Source organism: Sceloporus occidentalis, unplaced genomic scaffold, assembly GCF_023333645.1.
Source record: "Sceloporus occidentalis isolate IW3139 unplaced genomic scaffold, rSceOcc1.0.p SCAF_7, whole genome shotgun sequence".
Classification (NCBI taxonomy): Eukaryota; Metazoa; Chordata; class Lepidosauria; order Squamata; family Phrynosomatidae; genus Sceloporus; species Sceloporus occidentalis.
In genome coordinates, this window is record NW_028316987.1 from 16098717 (window position 1) to 16123110 (window position 24394).

At 41.7% G+C, this 24394-nt stretch overlaps 2 protein-coding genes across 4 annotated transcripts in view; both read left to right on the forward strand.

The window, feature by feature from the left end:
- Positions 1-2613, forward strand: part of PLEKHM1 (pleckstrin homology and RUN domain containing M1) — a 41182-nt gene extending 38569 nt beyond the window's left edge. For all 3 annotated transcript variants that reach the window (XM_089532079.1, XM_089532081.1, XM_089532080.1), the window contains one exon: positions 1771-2613. In XM_089532079.1, the coding sequence (XP_089388205.1) occupies positions 1771-1882 (112 nt within the window). In that variant the 3' untranslated portion in view covers positions 1883-2613. The remainder of the gene's footprint in view (positions 1-1770) is intronic.
- An 8624-nt stretch (positions 2614-11237) lies between these two features.
- ARHGAP27 (Rho GTPase activating protein 27) overlaps positions 11238-24394 on the forward strand; it is a 76550-nt gene continuing 63393 nt past the window's right edge. Inside the window, exon 1 of the mRNA XM_089532084.1 lies at positions 11238-11527. The gene's annotated coding sequence lies outside the window, so the exon portion shown is untranslated. The remainder of the gene's footprint in view (positions 11528-24394) is intronic.

Genomic DNA, 24394 nt, shown 5'->3' on the forward strand with positions numbered 1-24394 from the left:
TATGAGTGAGGAAACGAATGAATGAATGAGCAAATGGTTCATATAAAGCAGGGAGTGGTCAACTGCCATTGATTGTGGGATTGCATTGCACCCCAGGGACCTTGGGGGACCAGCCACATTCCCACACCCTTTTGTTTTGTTTTATGTTGGTGTTTTTTTACTTTGTAAAATTGGTTTCCTACATGGGTAGTTCAGTTTTTGCCCCAGGAGAAGCCTTTTCCTCAACCAAGAAGTGAACCAGAAGTAATTTTGTTTGGGTTTTTTTAATTGAAAGTTCTGGGAGGCTGTGGCATCAAACAATCTTTGGGGTCACATGTGATCCACGAGACACATTTTTCCCACCTCTGATGTAACATATCCATGGAGTGTGTCTTAACGTATATTTTCTTAGGCTATATTATTTCAAATTGAGGGAAATCAGTGACTTGGAAAAAAAGAACGGAGGAATTTTTCATGCCACTGAGATCCGCTCGGGACAGCTGGGATACTGGAAAGAATTGAGGCACCAGGTCCTCCTTAAACAAGTTTTTAAATACTGTAATTTCCCCTTCCTGCACCCCAGCTCATCTCAGAAAGCTGCAGTTCTGGAGCAACACGATTGGGTGGCAGCCAGTGAGATCAGTTCATTGAGGTTTGCTGGCCTCTCCTTTCTGGTTGTGTATCGAAGCAGGAAGAGTGGCTCCTTGCTGGGATGACAGTGTTTCCTGTGGTTTGAGTCAGGGTGTTTACCGTGAGTGGCAGGATGTGCCTGGTGTTTGCCTGACAATGGCTCCAAGTAAGCACTTTTATTCTGGCTAGAGGCAGGCACTTCCCGAATCATCCTGCACACAGGTGGCAGGCAGCCTGTAGTCATTTCCTCTTGCAATTCTGGTCATTCTCAGAGGAGTACAGAGTTACACACCTGTTTTGAGCAGAGTTGTGTGCCTGTCTAAAGGGGGGGGGGGGGTCTTATATCCAAACCCAGCAAACAGGCATGCTGAAGTCTGGAACTAGGTGTATGATAATCTCTCAGTCTTGATTTCACTGGCTTTCTGCAAATCTTTTCATCCTGCTCATGTTCATATCAGGTTGCAAGACTTAGTGTTCTTTACATGGAAATTCATGCACATTTTAACATAATTTTCCTAAAGTGTTTGTTTGTTTATTTATGATTTTTGCCTAATTTACACAGTTTTCCCAGTTGACAAAGGCATGCTACTGCATATATATATATATTTCAGTTGTATGCATTTTAGCCATTCGCATTTTAAAATGCACTTTTTGTTTTGTGTGGACCTTATTACAACAAGCATAAAAAGTCTATTTCCATCAAGTATTTCTAAGCCATGAGTGAGAAAAGTGTGGCCCCTGGACCCCATTTTTGTGACCCCTGAAGCCTTCCTCCCCCCATTTTGTTTGCACAAGAAGTGTACAGAAAGCTCCCACAAACATGCAAAAAGATGCAGAAATACCTCCCACAACCTCTACTTCCAAATACCTTTGTTTTCACAGAGTCCCTCTGAAAATGGTGATAGGAAATGATGTGCTGTCACTTTTAGTCACAATTTTGAGAGGGACTTAGAAGAAATGCAGAGATATTTTTGTGCAAAAGCATAGGTATTGGTGGGGGTGAAAATTGGCTGAGGATGATGGGAGTTGCAGCCCAGCCTATATGGAAGTTACCAGCTAGTGACTTTCCTTCTCAAGCCCCCCTCACTGTCCCCATAAATACTGTATGCTGTAAGCCGTTCCTGTAGTTGATTCCTCTCTTTTCCCTCCTTTTGTTCACAGGTGTAGTGAATGCAAAACAGTCTTCCACAGTAGCTGCCAAGCCAATGCCAGTTTCTGCCCTCGCTGCATCCGTCGGCAGAAATACCAGCAAAGCCTGCAAGAACCCCTTTGAAAATTATCTCTTTGTGGGGGCAAAACTTTTTGAAGCAGGGTCAGACCTGGTCACAGGGCACCTTAGAGTGCAAGTGAAGAAAAGACACAACAGGCAGAAGGTATGATGCCAAGGAATGTCTCCTTGCAGCAACTCATCTCCTCCCACCCAGGCTCCAACACAGCAGCAACCACATATCCTCTCACAAATTCTGGAAACCACAGCTATTGAGAAGAGACTTGACAGGTTACGTCATAAGAAGTAGGGGGACTTCTTTGTCCTGATCTGTTGCCTCCTGGAGCCATTTCCTTTTCACCAAGCTTCACTGTTTCTTGCTTTTCCAGAGAAGCACATACCTGTCTCTTGTGTAGTGAGCACTGGATATGTGTGACACAAGGACTCCACAAACTTTAGTGGACACATCCTGATTTAGGCCATTGGAAGAGTGAGTTTGGTTTTTTATTTGGATTTTTTAAAAAAATTAACGCACTTTGTAGCAAAGTTCTTGTGCCTTCTGCACTTTACAGGCTACTCCTGAAATGCCACGTGCCAAACAGCTGCTGAATCCTTTGGGAACACATTCCACCCTCCTACCCCTTGGTGTTCTCCCTAAAGCAAAGTGACCTTCTTAGAAATAACAAACCACTCCTCATCCTACTTTTTTTAATGCTAGTTCAATGGATTCTAGAGATGAATTTTTATTTTCCTTTTACTCTTCTATGCAGATAATTAAAGTTTATTTAATAAGAACCTATTTGTGTGTGCCTCTTATTTCTTAAAAACCACTTACTGTATATTTGTGAGAGGATTTAGCATTTTGGGCATGTGCTAGGTACACAGAAACTAGGGGCAGCCAAATGGCAGAGGTTAGGGAGGTGCATTGTCTCACTGTGAGAAGGTTAAAACCTTTTTTGAATTTTTAAAATGGAATGCCCTTCACTGCCACTAGGAGGTGAGGAGACCATACCATCATTTTATAGGGGAATCGGAGTTCCCTGGACACCTCAGAGCTGTACTTTGCCCACCCTGACATAAAGGAAATCACATGAGCTTTCTTCAGGAAAAAATGTCATAGAACAACAGTGCCTACAGCAGGATTACGCCTCTGTGAAGATTCCTTTTGTTACAGTAGTAAGGACTCGTGTATTAATATATGTAGTGTGCCATGAAGCTGTTGTCCTTGTTCATATTTCTATTAATGTATTGAAATTTGTAAACATAATTCAATTATCTGTTTCTCTTTCTAGTCTTCCTTTATAATGTCCTTGTTCAAGGACCACAGCCTTTACATCCCACACTGTCTGTACAGGAAGGTTGAAATGTTCTGCAACTGGTATTTCGGTATTGCCGTTTCTAATGTCAGCTTTGTGTCCATTAATCCTCTTGCGTAGAGACTGTCTTGTTTGTCCAGTGTAGAGAGTAGAGAGGCATTGCTGGCATAGGATGACGTATATCACATTGGCAGAACAAATGTAGCACTAATGTTGTGAGTGATGTTGAATCAAATGATCTCTCTTAGCCTAACTTCCTTCATAGTCTTTATGTGAAGCTAAAAGAGGAGATTAAGGAAAAACCATATACCCTGATTAAAGTCTCATTGAGGAAAATAGGAAAGAAATAAGATCTCAGTTATTTACCTCTTAACTCAAAATGTTTCATGCAAATTCTGTGCAGGTGCAGATAATGCAGGTATACAGAAGGATTCTTCATTAATGAGCCAGTTTTACACCTCATTTTAACCCTTAGCAGTGGTAGGAAGGGAATTATTTAATGTTCGAAGATTTAGGAAATGGGAGCAAGTATTTACAGCAATACAAGTATACTTCAGTTGAAGCAGATGTGTTCCTGGGCGTTAAATTTTTTACAGAAAATTTGGTAGCGGAGGCAGAAATAACATAGAAAGAATATATAGCTTCCCATACCACACAATATATGAGTAGTGCAACATATTTTAGTGAACTTTTTTTAATCTAAAACACACAATGCAAAGTGAAATGAAAGAACCAAGTCACATAAGTGTTTCAATACTAAACAAAAACATTTTGAACCTTTTCAAGAGTGCTGGAGGAATTCTTCCGAAATGCCTCCAGAGATGACATTTTCACTAGCCTTCACTTTTCTGTGGTTTCCATTTTGGTGACCAAACTTACACATCTATTCTTTCTCAACATGGTGAGGCAGGCTTATATGCTATTCCCTCTTCCGTTTTTGCATGCTTAGTAAGGGATTCTGGAGGCACCTGCCATTTACCTTTCCTCCTATAGGCAAGTATACACAGCTACACTTGGATCAGTTAGAGTAGAATCCCATTCTTTTCCAGTTCAAGATTTATTACATTATTTATTCCACCACTCATCCTGACACCAAAAGTCTATATGTTTCTTCAGCCATCCTTCACCACCCTCCCAATGCTGCTTTAAAAATGTCCAGCTGGACAAAGGATGAGGACAAAAATTATGAGGAGCTAGACAGACCTAAAAAGATTTTACTTTGTAAAAAGGAGTTTCACTGTCAGAAGATTTATTAACTGAGGTATGCCTGTACAACACTGAATAGATGGAAAGGCTTTGTGGTTTTAGTGGAAACAGCTGCAAAGTGAGCATGGGCAGGAAGTGATGTCTGTGTATACTCTTGGGAGGAAATGCCTAGAAATGGGCTGGGGTTTTGTGAAGTTACTATGAAACAGGGTTCGTAGGTTTCCATCCCACAATTAGAAGATCAGACCATCCTATCTTAGATTCATCCACAAAAACCTAGCTGCAATGCACCACCACAATGCAAGTACACTGCAATAAGATAGCTGCACACTAGGCAATTGGAGAAGAGTTGTTGCCCACAAGCCCAGACTCATTTTGCAAAGTCCTAAGGGGGCATCATTTGCCAGCGTGACCCAAAGATCCACCAGCTCATCCCAAGGGCACTTTTGCAGGGTGTATATCACATCAGACCCCAGTTTGTCTTGTCGTACAGTAGTGATTCAGTGCAATATATAGATACAAAACTGCAGTTGTTAAAAAGGACTATTGAGTAGTAGGAGAATCCCATTTCCAAGGCATCTAAAAACACTCTTCATTCATTTTTCCCTTTGCTTTGCATGGTTCTTTGAATCTTTAGCTTAAATTTTGCTTCGTCTTCAATTTGGGTCTTCCTGTAATTTAGGGCGCTTGCCGTGTGTTTAATTGTGTGGCACATAAGGGGGTTGCTTCTCATTTTTCTTCTGGAAGTAGCAAACAGTAAATTGTTCCCATTCACACACACCTTTCTCTGATCTCTTGGAAATGTTTCTGTTACTTTTGGTTAAGGAAGAGCTTCATACCCGTTGGAAGATTTTTGCATTTTCTTTGCCCCTCCTTAGATAGATAGGGATGTCCTGCATGTAAACTGCCCCCTCCTCTCTCATTGAAACTACCCCTGTGATTTAGGTCACTCTCCCTTTGGGACTAACAAATATTCTGTCTTAAAGATTTTCAACTGAACTGTTGGTTTTCCATCTTCCTCTTCTCTCAACTTTCTTTGGAAAGATGGTGAGATAAAGACTTCTTTTTACCTGAACGATTCACTAGCTGGATTAGGATACAACCTTTATGTATACATCGATTAAAGCCATTAGTAAATGTTTGCTTAAACTACGAGCCACATGTTCGTTGTTTTTGAGTCAGTCTCAATTCTTAGGGAAGCATGGTTAGACAAAGGCACATTTCCGCTACACTGCTAATTTAAAGCTAGACACTAACAAGTCACTGAACAGTCTTTTCATTTTCATTTGCCTGATGCATTTTGCATTCGTAGCATGCTTGGATGAGGGATGTCTCCTAAACTTTGTGTAGTCTTGATTTATGGAATGAATTTCTGCTGATGCAGCCTGACCCTGGGAATAAATTGCTTGAAGAAGTGAGAGGTAATTTATCAATCTAGTCACATTGCTCATCATCATAGCACTGATAGTCATCATACCACCGAGGGTGGGACTGATGTGGCTGAGGCCAGGGCCTCACTCACACTCAGAATTATAGCACAATTAGGCCTCCTTAACTACTATGGTTGCATCATATGGAATCCTGGGATTAACAGATTAGTGAGCGGCACAGGTTGAGTCTCCTTTATCTGGGACCAGAAGAGTTTTGGATTTTTAAATATTTTGGAATACCTCTATTTGCATATACATATATAATGACATATCTTGGAGATGGGGCCCAAGTTTAAACACAAAATTCATTTATATTTCATATCCGCCTGATATACATAGCTTGAAGGTAATTTTATACAATATTTTGATAATTTTGTCCATGAAACAAAGTTTATGTACACTGACCCATCAGAAAGCAAAGACATTACTGTCTCAGCCCCCAAGAGGTTATCATTATTACCCCTGAATTGAATGCAGTTCTAGTTGCTTTTATTTGTGAACCCACTCTTTAGAAAGATCTTTTTAACTCACTTGCAACAGCCTTCAGTTAAACACCAGTCTGCCCCTCCTGTGGCACTTGAATATGGGACTGATGTATACCTCCAAACCATTTGGATAATTAACACTGATTAGCACAGCTCTTCCCTTTTTGGAATGGAAAGAAAAGCAGAAAACTGCCATCAATACAAGATGTCACTTTTGAGAGCCCATTTTTGTCAGTGGCAGTGACAAATAATAATAACAATAATAATAAGACTTTATTTATATACCGCTTTTCCAATGATCAAAGGTAGTAAGGCCAAAGGCCTTACCTAATTGTGTTACATCAACAACCATGGTATTCTTCTAAATAGGCTTCTTAGAACTGACGTTGAGTGTCTTCAGTTCTTAAATTTGGATTATTCCTGGCAATGGAAAGAAATGTCCATCCGAACGAATGCTACATCCTACTCCCAGAAGGTGGCATTAATGGGAAATCTGCTCAGCCCCCTCTCATCTATGCTGTGCTATACTGAGGTTTAGGGTTCAGTCTTGCCCCTATAGTTTGGAACATCCACATGAAGCCTCTGAATGCAATCATCTGGTGTTTTAGAGTGCTTTCATCTAGATGTTCATGACACCTAACACTCCTTTTTCCTTTACATCTGGCTGAGGCAAGAGCAATGCCTGGCACTGGTCAAGGGTTCCATCAGATTGTAAAGTTGAGTTAGTAATTTAAATGCTGTTTTTAAAACTGTTTTGTCTTTTATTACATATGCCTTTAATAGTAATCATCATGTAGAACTTTTACTATATAGGCAGGTCTCAGTTTATGTTGGGTTGCATTCCTAAACTCACAATGTACATTGAGAGTGATGAAAACGTGGGGAACCAGCTCCATCGGATATAACTGGAGAGGGGTGCGTTCTGATGAAGCTGAAATAGCCACAGAATTAGTGACTTTATTCAGCCTGCCACAGATTTGAAAGACATTTAAAGCAAAAACATAAGCAAGTATATTTTCCAGGTAGAGAAATGAACAAATGCTCCCCAGAATGGCCAGAAGAAGCACCAACTACCAAAGAGGCCTTGGACTGCCATTCAACAATGAGTCTTCTTCAGAGGAGCACATAGATAGAGAGCAACTGTTTTCTTCTGTTGTGCCTTCTTTAGCAGCCTTCCCAAGTAAGGAAAGCACATCAGGAGAGAGAGAAAAGACAACACATCTCCTGCCGTGTCTTTTGCAGCAGATACAAAGGGCACAACAGGAGAAGAGGCAGTATATCTCTCACTGTGTCCACTCCAGCAGCCTTGCCAAGTGAGGAAAGCAGACCCCAGTTGCCCACCTCCCACATGAGCAAGCAAAATAAATCTTTTCTAGCCACACCAGAATTCAAAGATTCCAGTTTCTTCTTCCTCTTCACACACCTCTTCTAAGCAGCAAAGGAAAACTCTTCCTCTAGTTGATGGCAAGATTCAAGTTTCTTCTCCTCCATCACACTCCCACTTCTAAGCAGGCAAGGGAAACCCTTCCTTCCAGCAATGCCAGCACTGATTCATCTCCCTCCCTATTCTCCAGCTTAGACAGGTGAAAGAAAACCAGTCCAGCCACTTTTTCTTATTGCTCCAAACCCCATGCCAAAACTTTAAACAGTCCCACTCTCTTGTCTTTTTCTCATTGCTGTCCCATCTAATTTCAAGTGCTCAGGCATGCTGGAAGAGATATACATTGTGGGTGACACAGTCCTTTATACCTTTATTTTTGATAAACCTGATAAACCTGAAATGTTGAAACTGGGGCTAGCATAATGTAGTGGTTTGATGTTGAACAACAACTCTGGAAACCAGGGCCTGTTACCGACTGCCAAAATAAAGCTGCTTCAGGTCTCTTTGGAGGTATGCTATTTAAATGATGCATGCATCCTAAGAATCCGGAAGCTGCACCAAAGCTGCACTCCAGTGCTTAGGAATGGAGTGTGGCTTTGGCGCGACCTTCAGACTCTTAGGACCCATGCATCATTTAAATAGCATACCTCCAAAGAGATCCGAGGCAGCTTTATTTTGGCAGTCTGTAACAGGCCCAGGATTTGATTCCCCTCTCAGTCATGAAACCCACTGGGTGACCTTAGGCAAGTCACACTCTCTCAGCCACAAAAGAAAGCAAAGGCAAACACCCTCTGAACAAATCTTGCCAAGAAAATCCCATAACAGGGTTGCCTTAAGGTCACTGTAAATTGGAAATGACTTGAAGGAGCACAAGAACAAAACTGGGGCAAGGCAAGTTGAGACTTGCCTATATAAAGCATTAACTAACTGAGGCTGAATGTGCACTGCAGAAATAATGCAGTTTGGCGACACTATAAGTGCCATGGCTTAATGCTATGGAATTCTGAGATTTGTAGTTTGTGAGATAGTAGCCTTCTCTGTTGGAGTGCTCTGGTGCCATAACAAACTACAAATCCCAGGATTCCATAGCATTGAGCCATGGCAGTTAAAGCGGTGTCAAACCGCATTATTTCTGCAGTGCAGATGCAGATACAGCCTGAGACTACCTTTGAAAACAGTTCAGAAACCTCATCCCAAACACATTTCTTTAGCAATAACACAAAAAAATAACAGACTGGATGCGTTATGTGAAGTCATACTTTCAGCTCGAGAAACTGTGTTAAAGCAGTGCAGTGACCCTACAATAACCACATAACCTTCAAAACCAAAAACTGCAAATCTTCCCAAATTCAAATGTCTTGGCCTTTCTCCTAACACAACAAGATACTGTCTCTTGGGGGCCTTTTGAAGAGGAAGGTGGAGCACAGACTGTAAATGCCTTTGCTAGCAGTGGTGCATTCCTTTCGCAAGGATTCAAAGTTTGTATTGTTCTTCAGTGGAATAAGCCGGTCTTCCAGGATTGGTTATACTGGCTTGTAGATTTATCTACATCGGAAGCAGTAAATTAAATGGCCATTATCTTCATATTCTCAGTTAGGATTCCTTCCTCCACCCCCATGTTACTCAAGTTGCGGCTGTTTTTCTTTACATCAGTTTAACTGTTGCAAGTGTTTCATATATGTCAGTGCAGCCACAACAGTCTTGCAAAGTAGACCAGCACTGCTAACTTTATGGATTAAATGCCTGTGATGTTTTTCAGGCATTGTGAAGGTATTCTGGATATTTGAGGAGGAAGCCACAGTTCTTTCCTGTCTCATGCCCCTAGTCCCTTACATTTCCTTTTCCTCCAGCTCTTTTGAAAGTTTGCCCATACACAGAAACACACAAACACCCTCTCCCTCCCTTACCTCCTATTGTCCTTTGGACAGCTGGCAAAGATAATATTGTTCCACCGAGCTATTCATGGTTAATACCACTTTCTGGTTTTACTAGGAATCCCTGCTTTTGTTGTACTGTAACTCCTTCTGCCCCAGATTGCCTTGTGTAATTTTGTTTTTGTAGTTTACATGTTGGTTTTTTATATATCACCACAAGCATTTACTGAGCAGAAAGGGCCAATTCAAAACTAGACTAAATAAAGAAAAAGTTTCCCTCTTATGCTTAAAATGAAATAAATGGCTTTGTTGGGAAGCTGGAAAATTTTCATTTAGGATAATGCTTATACTAATCCAGTGAAGTGTAGTACAGTGAGCCCTTGTTATCCGCTGGGGTTTGGTTCCAGGAACCCCCCTGGATAACAAAATCTATGGATGTCCACGTCCCATTAAATGCAATGACATAGCAAAATGGCTTCTCTTATACAAAATGGAAAATCAAGGTTTGCAATTTGGAATTTATACTTTTTAAATCTTTTCAAGCGCTTGAATCTGTGGATAAAAAATCCGTGGATAAAGAGAGCCGACTGTAGTTTGAGTGTTGGACTACAGCTTTGGAGACCAGCATTCAAATCCCTGCTTGGTCATGAAACCCACTGTGTGACTTTGGGCAAGTCACACTCTCTCAGCCTCAGAAGAAGGCAAAGGCAAACCTCCGAAGAAATGTTGCCAAGAAAACCGACAGTGGGGTTGCCATGAGTCAGAAAGGACTTGAAGGTACACAACAACAGTGGCATTTATACTAATCCACAGTTTAAGCCCGTCCATTAAGCCAGTTTAGGAAATAGCTGCTGGAAAATAGCCACCTGTATTGAATTATTTCCCTGAGTAGGACTGCATTTTGTCCTTTTTGTATAAAGATGGGCCCTGAAGGTGCTCTTGTTTTTAAAATACACAGGTGGGCCTATGCTAACAGACATGTCTGACAGCCAGTTGCCTTCCTTTACTTTGGGCTTGCATCCATCCTCAAGAGACTGGAAAACCTGAAGAGCCCAAATGCAATCAATTTAATTAATTGAATATATGACTCAGACAGAGGGGGGGGGGGGGAACACACTAAGTCCAGTGGAAATCATGTACAAGAAAACAGAGAGAGACTTGGTAGGTGAGTCATCATTACCCATAGAATGGGTACCCTTCGCCCTCCCCTCCCCTGGCCTTGGGAGACTTCCTTTGAGGGAGGAAGCTTCCTTCCTCCATCCAGTTCAGGCTGATGGGAACACCCACTTCATCCTGACTGCCTGGCTTGCGAGTCCAAACTCTGCATGAGTCCAGGAGACTTGGGCGAGAAAAGGGACACAGCAGCCAACACAGAGGGGAGATCCACTGAGCAAGTTCAAGGATGGCTGCAGAGGGTTCCTCTTGACCGACGTGGAAGTAAACACCTGCAATCTCCTGGATGTGGCCTGGCATGGAAGAGGCAGCCAGAAGCGGACAGGGTGTGGTGAGCTGTGTGGGGTTCCTCCACTCTCCTGTGGTGTCTTTGTGACTCTTGTTTCTCTGGTTGGATTCACAGCAGTTTCTCTGGACACTCCTCTTGGGCTCTGATGCAACTGTCCACATCAGGAGAAGCTGCTTTTGTTTCTCCAGGTTGATCCTGCACGTCAGGGGACTTGCGCAGTTGAACCAGAGCTCTTTGCGATGATGAAGATATCTAGGGAAAGCTTCCTGCCCTGGGCTTTTTTCCTGCTGCTGTTGTCTGCGCTTGAAAACCGCCTTCGCATGAGGAAGCCCAAGAAAGTGGCTTGGTGATATTTTCAACCCTCCTGCCTTTCCTGACATAGCTGAAAACAAACAAGGAGGACAGGAGGCAGGTTCAGACCAGACACACGAGCCTGGGCAGGTCCATGGCAGCTCCTGACACAATCAACAAGGAAGGGCCAGGTCGTATTTGAAGGTGCAGGACTGCGAGAAGAGCAAAGAGGGCCTCCCAGGGACAGGAGTGAAAGCCAACAAGATGTAAGCCCACAGGTAAAACCAGGGATGTGGAGCAGGGGTGAAGGTCCGAGGAGGCCATCTGACTCAGTGTTGGCCTGGAACGTGGGTCACGATGGTTTCTGTTTCCAAAACGTTGTTTCAGCTGCCAACTTGAAATTCAGGGCGTGAGACGGATTTCTCTCTGAAACCACCAAGAGCGATAAGTTCCTCTGCGCTGGTGTGCTTGTCTGGACAGGCTTCACTTGTTGTGGGTTAGAGAAGTGGAATCTTGCCAACAGTGCTCAGAGGGAAAGACACAGAATAAGAATATGGCTTGCAGGAGATCCTTCCCTGTCACAAAGTTTTCTCAAATAACGCCTTTCAGCTCATTTCGCTGACAAGCAAGAGAGCATGGAGGTGCTGGACTCATTGGCAAGTCTTGGTCTCCTGGGATCTGGAGTCTGGTTGGGATTTTCTTAGCAGAGAGAAAAGGAAATGTGAAGTAGTGGTTCAAATGCTAGCTGGCCAGATATTGCTGAGGATCAGTTTACCTCATTTGTATAATGGGAGCAAAGTTGCCCTCTCTGGCTGTGGTAAATAAAATTAAGCCCAATTTTGAAGCAGATGAAAGTCCATCTAGTTTGGTCATGGCAGGGCAGAAAGACAGAGGCCTTCTCTTGTGGGTTCTTTACAGAATCTGGAATCTGGAGACATCTTTCCTTTGAAATCCTGGATAGTGCTGGCAGATGTCCCCTCCATTATTTCGTCTAATTGTCCTCAAACATGTTGTTGTGTTGTGTTGTTTTGTTGTGTGCCTTCAAGTCATTTCTAACTTATGGTGACCCTAAGGAGAACCTATCATGGGCTTTCTTGGCAAGATTCATTCAGATGGGTTTTGCCCTTATCTTCTTGTAAGGCTGAGAGAATATGACTTGTCCAAGGTCAGCCTTTGGGTTTCCATGGCTGAGCAGGGATTCAAACTCTGGTCTCTGAGTCATAGTCCAGTGCTCAAATCACTACACCACTCGAAACATGTATCTGAAGTTATGGCAAGTTTAATAACCGATGACAATTAATTCCAGAAGTTATCATGTTTTCCCTTATGACAGGGGAAATGTTACTGGGCACCACATCACAAACATAGATCTCCCTGCCCTAAGCACTACTTTGTCTTACCCTTTAGCATGTAACTTGGTTCACTTGCTTGAGAGACACAATCAGTGGGTCTGTAGATACCTCTTTGAAGAGCACCCATTCTCTGCTCATAATTCCAGCATTTCAGGAACCAATAGGCAGGGAACTGATGCATAGATGCACTTGCCTTTGCAGACTTGAGGTAGTTGAACAAAGTGTCTTTTGTTCCTTTTTCAACATTGGTTATTTGAAATAGGTGAAGTATACTTAGTGCATTTTCAGAAACAGGGCCCAGTCTGGGAACAAATGCATAAAGAATTTTAAAAATGGGAAAATAACATTATCATCGTTGCCATCATCATCATCATCATCATCTCACCTTTTCCCCAGCTAGGATTCAAAGCAGTTTACCACATTTAAAACAAAAATAACTAAAAATTCACAGCATACAAATGTTAGAAAAGTAATTAAACTACCCTTTACTAAGCAACCAAAGTCACACCTTCAAACATGAATGAATCACTGAGGTGGAATGTCTGATTGTTAGAGGTCTACAAGAGTAACGCCTGTACCATCCATCTCTAGTGACAACCAAGGCAACTCATTCCTGGCTGCTATAGTTCCTAGATCTCAAGCTCCAGTCCTGAGTCTTAGGCCCTCAACCTTCTCCACTAGTAAGGCTGAGGAGGAAGAATCTCAGGGTGAGAGCATTGTCTTCAAATGTGTGTGTGCGTACATATGTGTGTGGTCTTCATTCTTTAGACATGTTGTTTTTTAATTTTAATAGTATTCTTTGTGTATTTGTAGTTGATAATTGATTTATTATGCTTAATAATATAACCAGGGGCTGCTGCCCCTTGTAAGATCCTAGGGCTTGCCCTCGGTGACATCACAGACAGTAAATCTTAGGTCTTGGGTTTGGGCTCTGAAATATCAGAGCCTGGAATAGTCTTGACCTGGCAACCCTTACTGGCTATATACTGTGAGTGTGTGTTGTGTGTAGTTATACCCTTTCTTTCCACAAAAAAGTATGTAGCAGTTAACAACAGTAAAGTACAGGATCATGATAAAATTGTAAAGGTGCATCAATTGATACTCAAAGCAAAGTAAACCACACTGGTGAGCAGCAATTCAGCTTAGACACCCAAAGGCTATCTGTGGGTGGAAGGACAGAAAGATACAGTGGACCCTTGTTATACGCTGGGGTTTGATACCAAGATCCCCCATGTATAACAAAATCCATGTATGCTCAAGTCCCATTAAATATAATGACATAGCAAAATGGTGTCCCATATAAAAAATGGAAAATCAAGTTTTGATATATGAAATTTATACTGTCTTTGAACATTTTCAAACCATGTATGCTTGAATCCGTGTATAAGCAGGGCCGACTGTACTGTATACTTAGCCTGACTTCTTGTGCAGAGGATTCCACAGAATGTGGGTGCAACCACTAGGAAGACTCTCTCCATGTTCCTGTTATAAGGATCTCCAATGATAGTGAGAGAAAGGGAATGGCCTTTTCAGAATCAAATCTGAGCCAAACTCCTGTGGAAGAATGTGATCTTGTAACAAAGGAAGTCACATCCTCCCTATGAACAGCCAATAGTCAATAATCTGACTACAATATTCTGTACCTATAGACAAAATAAATTTCCCCAAAATTTAGGACACGTGTCACCCACATCTCAGACTGTGTCCTCTCTGCTATGGGCCTTTGAGTGAAGGGAAGGAACTAAGGGTGAGAATGCTGTCATAAGTTGCATCCACACTGGAGAAATAACCCAGTTTGGCACCACTTTAATTGCCATGGCTCAAGGCAATTAAAGCAGTGCCAGACCAGGTTATTTCTCCAGTGTGGATGCAGCCTTCGAGGTGGAGAGGCTGTTATTTTACTTTGTGCTGCTGGCTTTTTTGCATTTGCTGCTATAGACTCTCCAGCAGGGTTGTCTAGCTTCTTCCCTAGGGGTTGCTTGTTGTCGTTGTGTATCTTCAAGTTGTTTCCAGTTTATGGCGACCCTAAGGCAACCCTATCACCACTTCACCACACTGGCTCTCTCCCCGCTTAAATACTGTCAAATCCAAGGCTCAGCAGAACAGAAAAGTCTCCTTGGGGAAATAAATAACTGAACTGCCTCAGCATTATTCACTGCCTCAGGAATCATTCCAATATGGTACTTCATGATTGCTGCTTGTGGCTTTTCTTACATGGTTGCTAACTTTCCCAGTTCTGTTCTCACTTTCCTCGCTCTGTTTTAAATTGCTGAAACTGCAATATAATTTCCTTTCCTACATGTATCTTGCAACAAAAAGCATGGTAAAAATGTCTTCCGCTATAAAGGCACTAGATTTCTCTGTTTTGTTTTGTTATAATTCTTTGAATTCACTTTCTCTCTCTCTCTCTCTTACTAATCTTCTTTCTCTTCCTCCAACTCCAAACATCTCCTTCTCTTTTCTCTTCTCTCTCCATCTCATTCTCTTTTCTTCTCTTTCTGCTTATCTTCATCCCTCCAACTCCTCCCTACATCCATATTCCCTCATTCCTTAGTCTTTCCCTTTCTCCCCACCTCAACTAGAACTCCTGGATTAATATGTTCTCTATCCTAAAATCTAGTTTTCTCTTTCTTTTCCCCCCTATTTCTTCATTTCCTAGGAGTTTGTCACACAGGGAAAATTGGAAGTTTAAAGGGGTAAGAACCCGTGATTATCCAGCATATTAGGTGCAATTGCACAATTGGTTTTCACTGGGGAAAGTTCATTATTTTCTTTGCAGTACACAGTTTGTGACTGCAACTCCCATGTGTCTTTAAAAGCAGTAGTTTCAAATATGTTAAAAACAAAGGCAAGAAATTATTCTTTGCAGCGCAAAGACAAAACATTTTCTAGGACCAAAACACACTGCTGAAACAATCCAGTTTGAGACCACTTTAACTGCTCTGCTCAGTGCTAGGGAATTCTAATTTGTTGGAGCACCAGAGCTCTCTGACAGAAGGCTAAATATCTCACAAAACTACAGTTCCCAGATTCCCTAGCATTAAACCCAGGGCAGTTAAAGCCATATCAGACTAGATTATTTCTGCAGTGTGTTTTGGTCCCTAAATTGTTAAACATTGCTTAATTTGAACAACACGTTCTGAGCAACTGTGGTTGATGTTTCATGTGTCATTTCTAATAATATGACCAGAGCCCAGCCCTATGACACCACTAGCACCATCCCTATGACATCAGTGAGGGCCATACCATCTAACATCACCAGACGCCATCCTTAGGTCCACAATTTTGGGCTTGAAATCTCTAACATAGATAAATTAGGCATCTCCAGGAATGGGTGCAATTTCTTTGCTCCCCTGCTTCCTTAGAAAAATAGAGGTGATGGCTTGCTCTCTCCAAGTCACTTGGGGCAGCTGCCTCTGTGTCATTTTCCCATTCTAGAGACCAACCAGAACTTCAACAAAATTCCCAAGAGATACCAGGAAAACAACTGAATCCATCATATCCCATCATACTAAATTAGATTTATTTTTTAAAAAATGTTTTAAAAGAATTAGTATATTTCTACATACATAAAGGCAGCAGACTGCATCTGATCCTGCAAGCAGCAAGGTCAGTTCTGGTTAGTACCTAGATGTAAGACCTCCAATGAGTATCAGGTGCTGTAGGCTAGATTTAAGAGGAAGGAACTGGCAAAAACCACCTGAGTATGCCTTGCCTAAGAAAACCCTTTGAAAATCATGAGGTTGCCATAAGTTGACAGGCAACTTGAAGGTACGTAAACACACACATATTTGTAATGTACAATTTGAGTAAGCATATAGTAACATGCAGCAGAAAAGAATGGTGGACAGGGGTAACTCCACTCAAGCTTATTTCTTCCTCCATCATTCCATGGACCTTCTAATTTTGAAAATTCTGGATTCCTCATCCATAGATGTAGCAGTTTCTTTTCTAGTTGCTGAAGGTGATACAATTATGCAGGGAAGGCATTTTTCACAGCTTATAGCCTTCCAATGTAGGGACAGTCACAGTGCTATCAGGGCAGTGGTTGTTGTGCGCCTTCAAGTCATTTCCAACTTGCGGAAAAACCTAAGACGTATCAGTCGCAGAGTTTTCTTGCCAAGATTTCTTCAGTGTGGATTTGCCTTTCTTTGAGGCTGAGAAAGTGGGACTTGCCCAAGGTCACCCAATGGGTTTCCATGACTGAGTGGAGATTTGAACCCTGGTTCTCAGTATCATATGCTGCATCTATACTGCAGAATTAATGCAGTTTGACACCACTTTAACTGCCATGATTCAGTGCTATGGATTTCTGTGATATATAGTTTTATGAGATATTTAGCCTTCTCTGTCAGAGAGCCTTGGTGCCACAACAAACTACGTACATATTTCAGGTTTCCACAGGATGGAATCATGACAGCTTTAAAAATGGTCCAATTGCTTTATTTATTTACTTTATTTATTTATTTATTTTGTTTATTTGTTTTAGGGTTATATTGCTGAAATACCAAAGTGCTATTTCACTGATACACAACAACTGGATTTTTTTGTAAAGAGAAAGGAGCAATGGGTAATTTTTTGGTCCAATATATCTAAAAAAAAAAGAAACCTTCTCGATGGGGTGGAATAAAATGTTGCAGCTGGTGCCGGACCTTACCAGAAAAGAGTCCAGTCGCCACAAATGTTTGGATATTATTTTTAAAAACCGAGAGCTACAGCAACAAATACCACACCCTTGTGACATATTTACATCTTCTGCAGGAGTCCAATGTCAGTTTATTTATATATTACTTTTCCCACAGATATACTGCGCTCAAAGCTGTTAGCATAATAAGAACAATATGTATAAACCTTCTGCTTATTTGGATCAGTTCTGGTTTGAAAATGTTAACCTAACAAATGACATTAGCTGGGGTGAAAAAACAAACACTTTTCCGGGATATTTTAGTGCATATGTGTTTTCTTATTGAAAGAAAGCTGTTAACAGCAAATTTGAGGGCATGGCTTACTATTGTGCGGGTGGCAATGAGAACAAAGCTGAGGAATGTGCGTTACATACCACCAGCTGTTTTCAGACTGCATTTTCTTATTATCCCTCACCATTGGTCATGATGGATAGGAAGGATGGGAGTTGCAGTCCATCAACAACTGCCAAGGTTTATGATCTTCCTCCCTATTCTGTGAGAGCTGCATTGCAGGTCTTTTCTTATATACATTCTGCAACAAAAAGTGCACAGGGGATTAACTTGCAAGCTGAGATATTGAATTTAAGAATAACAGTATTAAATAAGAGCTAGGCATCACCTTGTGAGCCTGTGTGGTGTAGTGGTTTGGGTGTTGGACTACAACTCTGGAGACTAGGGTTCGATTCCTCGCTCGGCCATGGAAACCCAGTGGGTGACCTTGGCTAAGTAACACACTCTCAGCCCCCCCAAAAATTGAGTGATAGGTTTGATTTAGGGTCACCATAACCAGAAACTATATGAAGGCAGACAACACTCAACAGGCATCACCTTGAATCTGCTTTTTATCTTCCAAAGGTAACCAGTCCGCTGGGTTGGATGGGACTTTGTGTCTTTACTGCCTGTTGAATTATCCTTCCTCGCTCCTATTATCCCTCACTGTTAGTCATGTTGGCTAGGAAGAATGGGAGGATGGCTCACAAGGTGATGCCTAGCTCTTATTTAATATTTATTCTTAAATACAATATCTCAGCTTGCAAGTTAACCCCTGTGCACTTTTTGTTGCAGAATGTATATAAGAAAAGACCTATAATGCAGATCTCACAGAATAGGGATGAGGATCATAAACCTTGGCAGTTGTTGATCGACTGCAACTCCCATCCTTCCTATCCAACATGACCAACACTGAAGATAATAACCAGGTACCTTCCAGATGTGTTGGATTAACTCCCATGATCTCCCAGAGGTATTATAGGAGTGGTAGTTCAACATATCTGGAGGCTAGAAGATTGCCAGGTGGAATATGGCACAGGGCCTCTGTACTTTTAATAGTTATTAAGAAGAGGGAATTTCAGCAGGCAAAATTCCCTCTTCTTCACAACTAATAATGGTACAGGAGCCCGTCCCCCATGTCACTGGCCAATCCTAGGAAGGCATGAAGTTGGAGAAGGTTGTTTTATGCCCATTGATGGGGAGGGGTTAGGCATGGTCCATCTTGGGAGATGACTGCTCTTGGCTGGTGGTGATGGAAATGGAAGTGATAGCAAACTCGGTAAATTATGATAGCAAGAGAAAGCAGCAAGTTTTTAAAGAAGATGGTGCAGCTACTGGTTGCGGTTGTTTTTCTCTTTTCCTATTGTAATCTGTGTTTCATGTTACATCATACAATTAGAATTGTGGTTGTATTTCTTATCACTTTGTAAGCTGCTTACAAGAGACACTGTGTTACAAAGTGACCCCTTCAAAATACCTTAAATTCTATTAAAAGAAAGGAATGAGTTACAAGCTTAAAGAAGTAGAAATTGAGTAGCTGAGAAGCTTCGCCAGGTGTTGAATGTAGTATGGAAGAAGGAGGCAGAAGCAGAGGAGCAAGAAAAGCATAGTGCATAGCTCTGCCACCAATGCACATGCTGATCATGCATCCTGTTGAGTGCATTTTCAGCCATACAAAGGGACCTTCCATGCACACAAATGTACACACTCGAAGCTTTTCCATTTGAGACTAGGTTCTTAGGTTTATCATGTGTCATTCTATGCATATACACATGGGGCTTGTTCACATAGCTGCTAAATGCACCAGTGGCTGGCGACTTGAATATCAGTAAGGCAATGATCCAGATTTTAGGTTGAACTTTTAAGGATCTATCCAAAGTGCTGAATGTTATCCTTCAAATGGCTGCAGCATTTTGGATCATTCTGTTAAAGTGCAGATTAAAATATGGAGCAGGGCTTGCTGGGGGTGTAACTGATGTGGACACTGTAGGGTGGGACTGTGCACTATATTCTTAACATTCCTAGCATGTTATCTTCTAATATGACGCCTGAGGATCCCTATAAACCCGCACATCGTAAAGTAGGTTCATATATAAAAACAGGTGGTTGTTTGTAGAGTAGAAAGCCTAGGTGGGGCAGGTTTTGCCTTCTGCCATCTGGTTTGTAGGTACTTTTGACACAGGATGCCATCACTCACCTACTGAACTGCCAAACCTGCCAGGAGCGTAGTGAATGTCGTCTTTCACGTGTTTCCCCCTGCCAACATTAACAGAGGCTGCATCTGCACTGCAGAAACAATGCAGTTTGACACCACTTTAACTTCCATGGTTCGATTCTACACAAAACTGAGATTTTTAGACTTCTCTGTCAGAGAGTCCTGGTGCCACAACAAACTACAAATCCAAGAATTCCATAACATTGAGCTATGGCTGTTAAAGTGGCATCAAACTACATTATTTCTGCAGTGCAGATGAAGCCCAAGACAGAAAGAGAGAGAGAAAGAGCTGGTGGAACGCAGATGAACAGACAGAAGAGTCCCTGGGACACATGCACAAACTGAGCTGCCTTTTGTTATAGTGGCATGGAGTGGTCAAGTTTTAGGCCAGGCCTAGCAATGGATCAGCCTGTATTGGATAAAGCAACATACTAATGGTTCCTAAGTACAATATGTTGCAGGGAACTACCATATTATAAACACATGCAGACTAGAATGCTTCTGTTCTACCAGTATCTCATTGCTCAACGAGAGCTCAAAAAAGTTACTCTTTGGATGGCAGCTTCTAGACCATCCCAGGTATAATGGATTACCATGATGAGGACTTTTCAGAGTTGTGGAATACCCTTGAATAAATCCCAGATAAAAACAGGGAAATGTGTGGCCAAGCAGCACCAGAGTGTGGTCAAGATGGCAAATGTTATTGAGAAGAAAGAACAGACAAACTAGGGAAGGATGCAGCAGTTTGATTTTGCCTGAGCCTACTGGGAAGCGAAGGACTCCATCCTCTCCTGGTGAGTTAATTTCAATGCACGCTACTTTGCACTTTGAATTCATTTCTTAAAAATGGATGAAAAAGTGTGATGATAAAAAATTAAGCGGGATTGTCCCTGACAAACCTGCTTAGTTGGAAGATATGTTGTAGTCCAAAACAGTAACTTTAACTTAACTCGAGCTTGAATGTATCAATCCTGGCAAATTCTATATAGTTGACCCATAGAGAAGGCTGAATGTGGAGTGCTTGATGAACACATATTGTGTCTGAGCAGAATTAGCTACGGTCATAGATAGGAAATTTTGGCCAGAATCCTCTGTCACTGTGTACATTATGTAAGTTTGGATGTTCTTGGCTATATAGTAGAGACACTAAGAAACCCTGTTAGTAAATTGTGAAGACGTGTAACAGACACCAGTAAGAGTGTTTTGATATGCATCAGCATTTCCTGATCAGTGTCCCAATGTGTGAGATCAATGCACATTAATCCCATTCTGTGTTGGTCCCATTGTGCATCAGTCACTTTGTTGACTCTTGTATTTAGTAATGTAACAGCAGCTCTTTACTGGATACAGATATTACAGAACTGCCCAGTTCTAATTCTGGCAGACATAAGTCCTCTTATGAAGATGCAAGCCCACAACAGGATTACATCCTCTTGTTTTAACAGGTTTCTCAAGTTTGGCTTCTGTGCTTGCTCAATTTCTGCTCACCAGCTGCGGATCCTCTTATGGTTCTTCCCCTTAAGGTTAACATATGGTGCTTTTTTAAAAAGTATATTTTTAATTGAGTCTTTAAAATGCAATAACAAACAAGCATGAGAAGATACAGATAATTTTAAGGTTTTGGAGCTTCAAATAATTGTGGACCAGACAAGATGTAGAACTTTTTTTGAGTTAAGAGGCCCAATTCCAATAATGGAGGGGAGAGCCCTAGTCCAGTTCAGGCCTGGACGCCATGCTCTATGAGAAACAGCTGAAGGAGCTGGGTGTGTTTAGCCTGGGGAGGAAAAGGTTAAGAGGTGACATGATAGCCATGTTTAAATATTTGAAAGGATGTCATATGGAAATGGGAACAAGCTTGTTTTCTGCTGCTCCAGAGACTATGCTGCTCCAGGACAAGAGATTCCACCTAAACATTAGAAAGAAACAGCTTCTCAGGCTGCAAAGCCTTGCTTTTTCTCCCTCTCCAGCAGCAAAGCACAGCTCAATTCCATGCAACAACTTTCTGTTTCAATAGCTTTCATATCTGATCAGAAATAATAGCTGAAGAAACCTGCACTTGCAGAACTGATGGGGAACTCCTATGGGCTGCATCTGTCATGCAGGCCAGATGTTTCCCTTCCCTGAAACAGAGGATACAAGTAAGCTAAGTGGCTATTCTCTGCAAACTGCTTGGGGAAAAATACATCTCTATTTTCATTAATCTCTTTAACTGAAATTTAGCAATCACAGTTGTATTATCAGTACCTGTGACTTTGTGACCAATAGAAACCACATACATATTTTCATATCACACTACAGATGTTGCAGATATATTAAAATATGGTCATCACTACTCCAAAATTACTGTAGTTGTTAGACCCATTGCTAAATTGATAGCAAAGAGGTCTATAGTCTGCAGCAGACTAACAAATAGGTACATAACACCAAGAAGGTTAAGAATCCCTGTTCTAAATACTCATTTGAAATTTTGTTAGCAATTTGGGGACTGGAGGAAAATTGCATTGGGGAGGGTACAATTTCTATCTAGGGAAACAATACCTTCATGCCCCCTGCACAGACACACAGTATCCCCTAAAATCTGCTTGTCCTTTTGTACAAACAGATGTGGTCTATCTCTCTCCACTTGCTCTAGTGGAGGATGGGATAAGGATAAATAACCCATCATCTATGCAAGGAATGGATAAATGTGAGACAGCAGATGTTGTTGGAGGCAACTCCCACCATTAGCTATGCTGGCTAGGGCTCATGGGAAATATTCCTCTCCCCCCTCCAAAAAAAAAATCTGGGCTATTTTAGCTCCCATGTGGCACATCACCTGGATGTTACTAGCTCTTCATATTTTCCCCACATCTTAAATAGGCATTAACCCACAACTCCACCCAGAAAAATCCTGGAGTCCAAAATCAGGGAGTTTGAAAGATCCTGTAGGACTATTCTAATCTAGACCATTCCCAAATTGCCCAACACATTTCAATAAACATTTCCTCACAAGCACAAGAATTTATTTAAATTATACTAGCAATGCTGCATCTCTCCTAAGGACATTTAGGTACAAAAGGGATTCTGATTGCGAGAGGAGGCTGTGGAAACAGAACCGGCTGCCTGAGGTAGTGAAACAGCGAGAAGGGAACCGCAGGTCTACAGCAGAGGCTGAGCTTAGCACACAACTCATAACAACTTCCCAGTTTTATCAGCAAATTGACTTCAGATTAGGAGCTGGGAGAACTAGACAGTCAGAATAAGAACTGCTGTGCTAGGTAGGCCAAATATTTGAAGGGATGTCATATTGAGGATGGAGCAAGCTTGTTTTCTGCTGCTCCAGAGAATAGGACCGGGAACAGTGGATGCAAGCTGCAGGAAAAGAGATTCCAATTCAACATTAGGAGGAACTTCCTGACAGTAAGGGCTGTTCAACAGTGGAACACTCTTCCTTGGAGAGTGGTGGAGTCTCCTTCCGTGGAGGTCTTTAAACAGAGGCTAGATGGCCATCTGTCAGGTATGCTTTGATTGAGAGCTCCTGCATGGCAGGGGGGTTGGACTGGATGGACCTTGTGGTCTCTTCCAACTCTACGGTTCTAGGATTCTATGATCCTATAGTTTCTAGTATTAATAATGGTAGGAAGCACCTCTCTATGTCTGTCCATCTGTCAGTCCTTCCACTTTCTTCTTTTTTCATACAAACCTCTGATTTTTCCTGGAAAGAGAATCCCCAAGATTTGGGGATTTGGGGAAATAGATGTAGATTGTAGGGGGCTGATCAATTTCCATGCATTACACACACACCCCAAAGCAAACTAGGAGGAATAGAGAACACTTTCTCCAGTGATGGGCTTGTGAGATTGGGTGGTGGAGACTGTAAAAGCTTCTTTGAAAAGGGACTATGTTCCAGCCTTCTAAAAGAAGCAATTGGCTCCATTTCCCTAGGTAACTATTGGCCAGTCTCTAATAATAATAATAATAATAATAGGATTTATTTATATACCGCCCAATCACTGGGAATCCGAGCGGTTTACAATCTTTCCTTTCTAAGTAAGGTCTTCTAGAGCAAGTGGTGGCAACACAACTCCAAGTTTTCTTGGATTAAGCAGGATTACTGGGATCCATTCCAAAATTGAATAAGTCTGGTTATGGAACAGAAACAGCCTTGGTGGATGATGTACACCAGAAGTTGAACTGGGCGAGTGCACCCATGTTGGTTTTCCTGGGTCTTTCAGCAGCATTTGGTACCATTGACTATAGTATTCTTCTGGGTCATTTAGCTGATATGGGATGAGGGGGCATTGCTTTGCATTGGTTCCTATCTTTCTGTACAGCATTCTCTGTAGCAGCACCAAAACTGTAGAACTCCCTACTGGTCCCATCTCTTTTAAGCTTCCAACTGGCAGACAAAACAATAATGTTGTTCTGCATGACATTCATGTTTGAAATAGCTCTCTTTTAACTGTTTTAAAACTGGCTTCTAGGATTGTTTTTAGATTGCTTTGGGGAGTTTTAAAATAGGATTCTAATGTGTGTGTTTTTTAAGAAGTATATTTGTATTGTTTTAATTTGTTCATCAGCTCAGAAGACCTTGTGGGCTGGGAGAAAATACAGAAATACTTTAAAGATTAT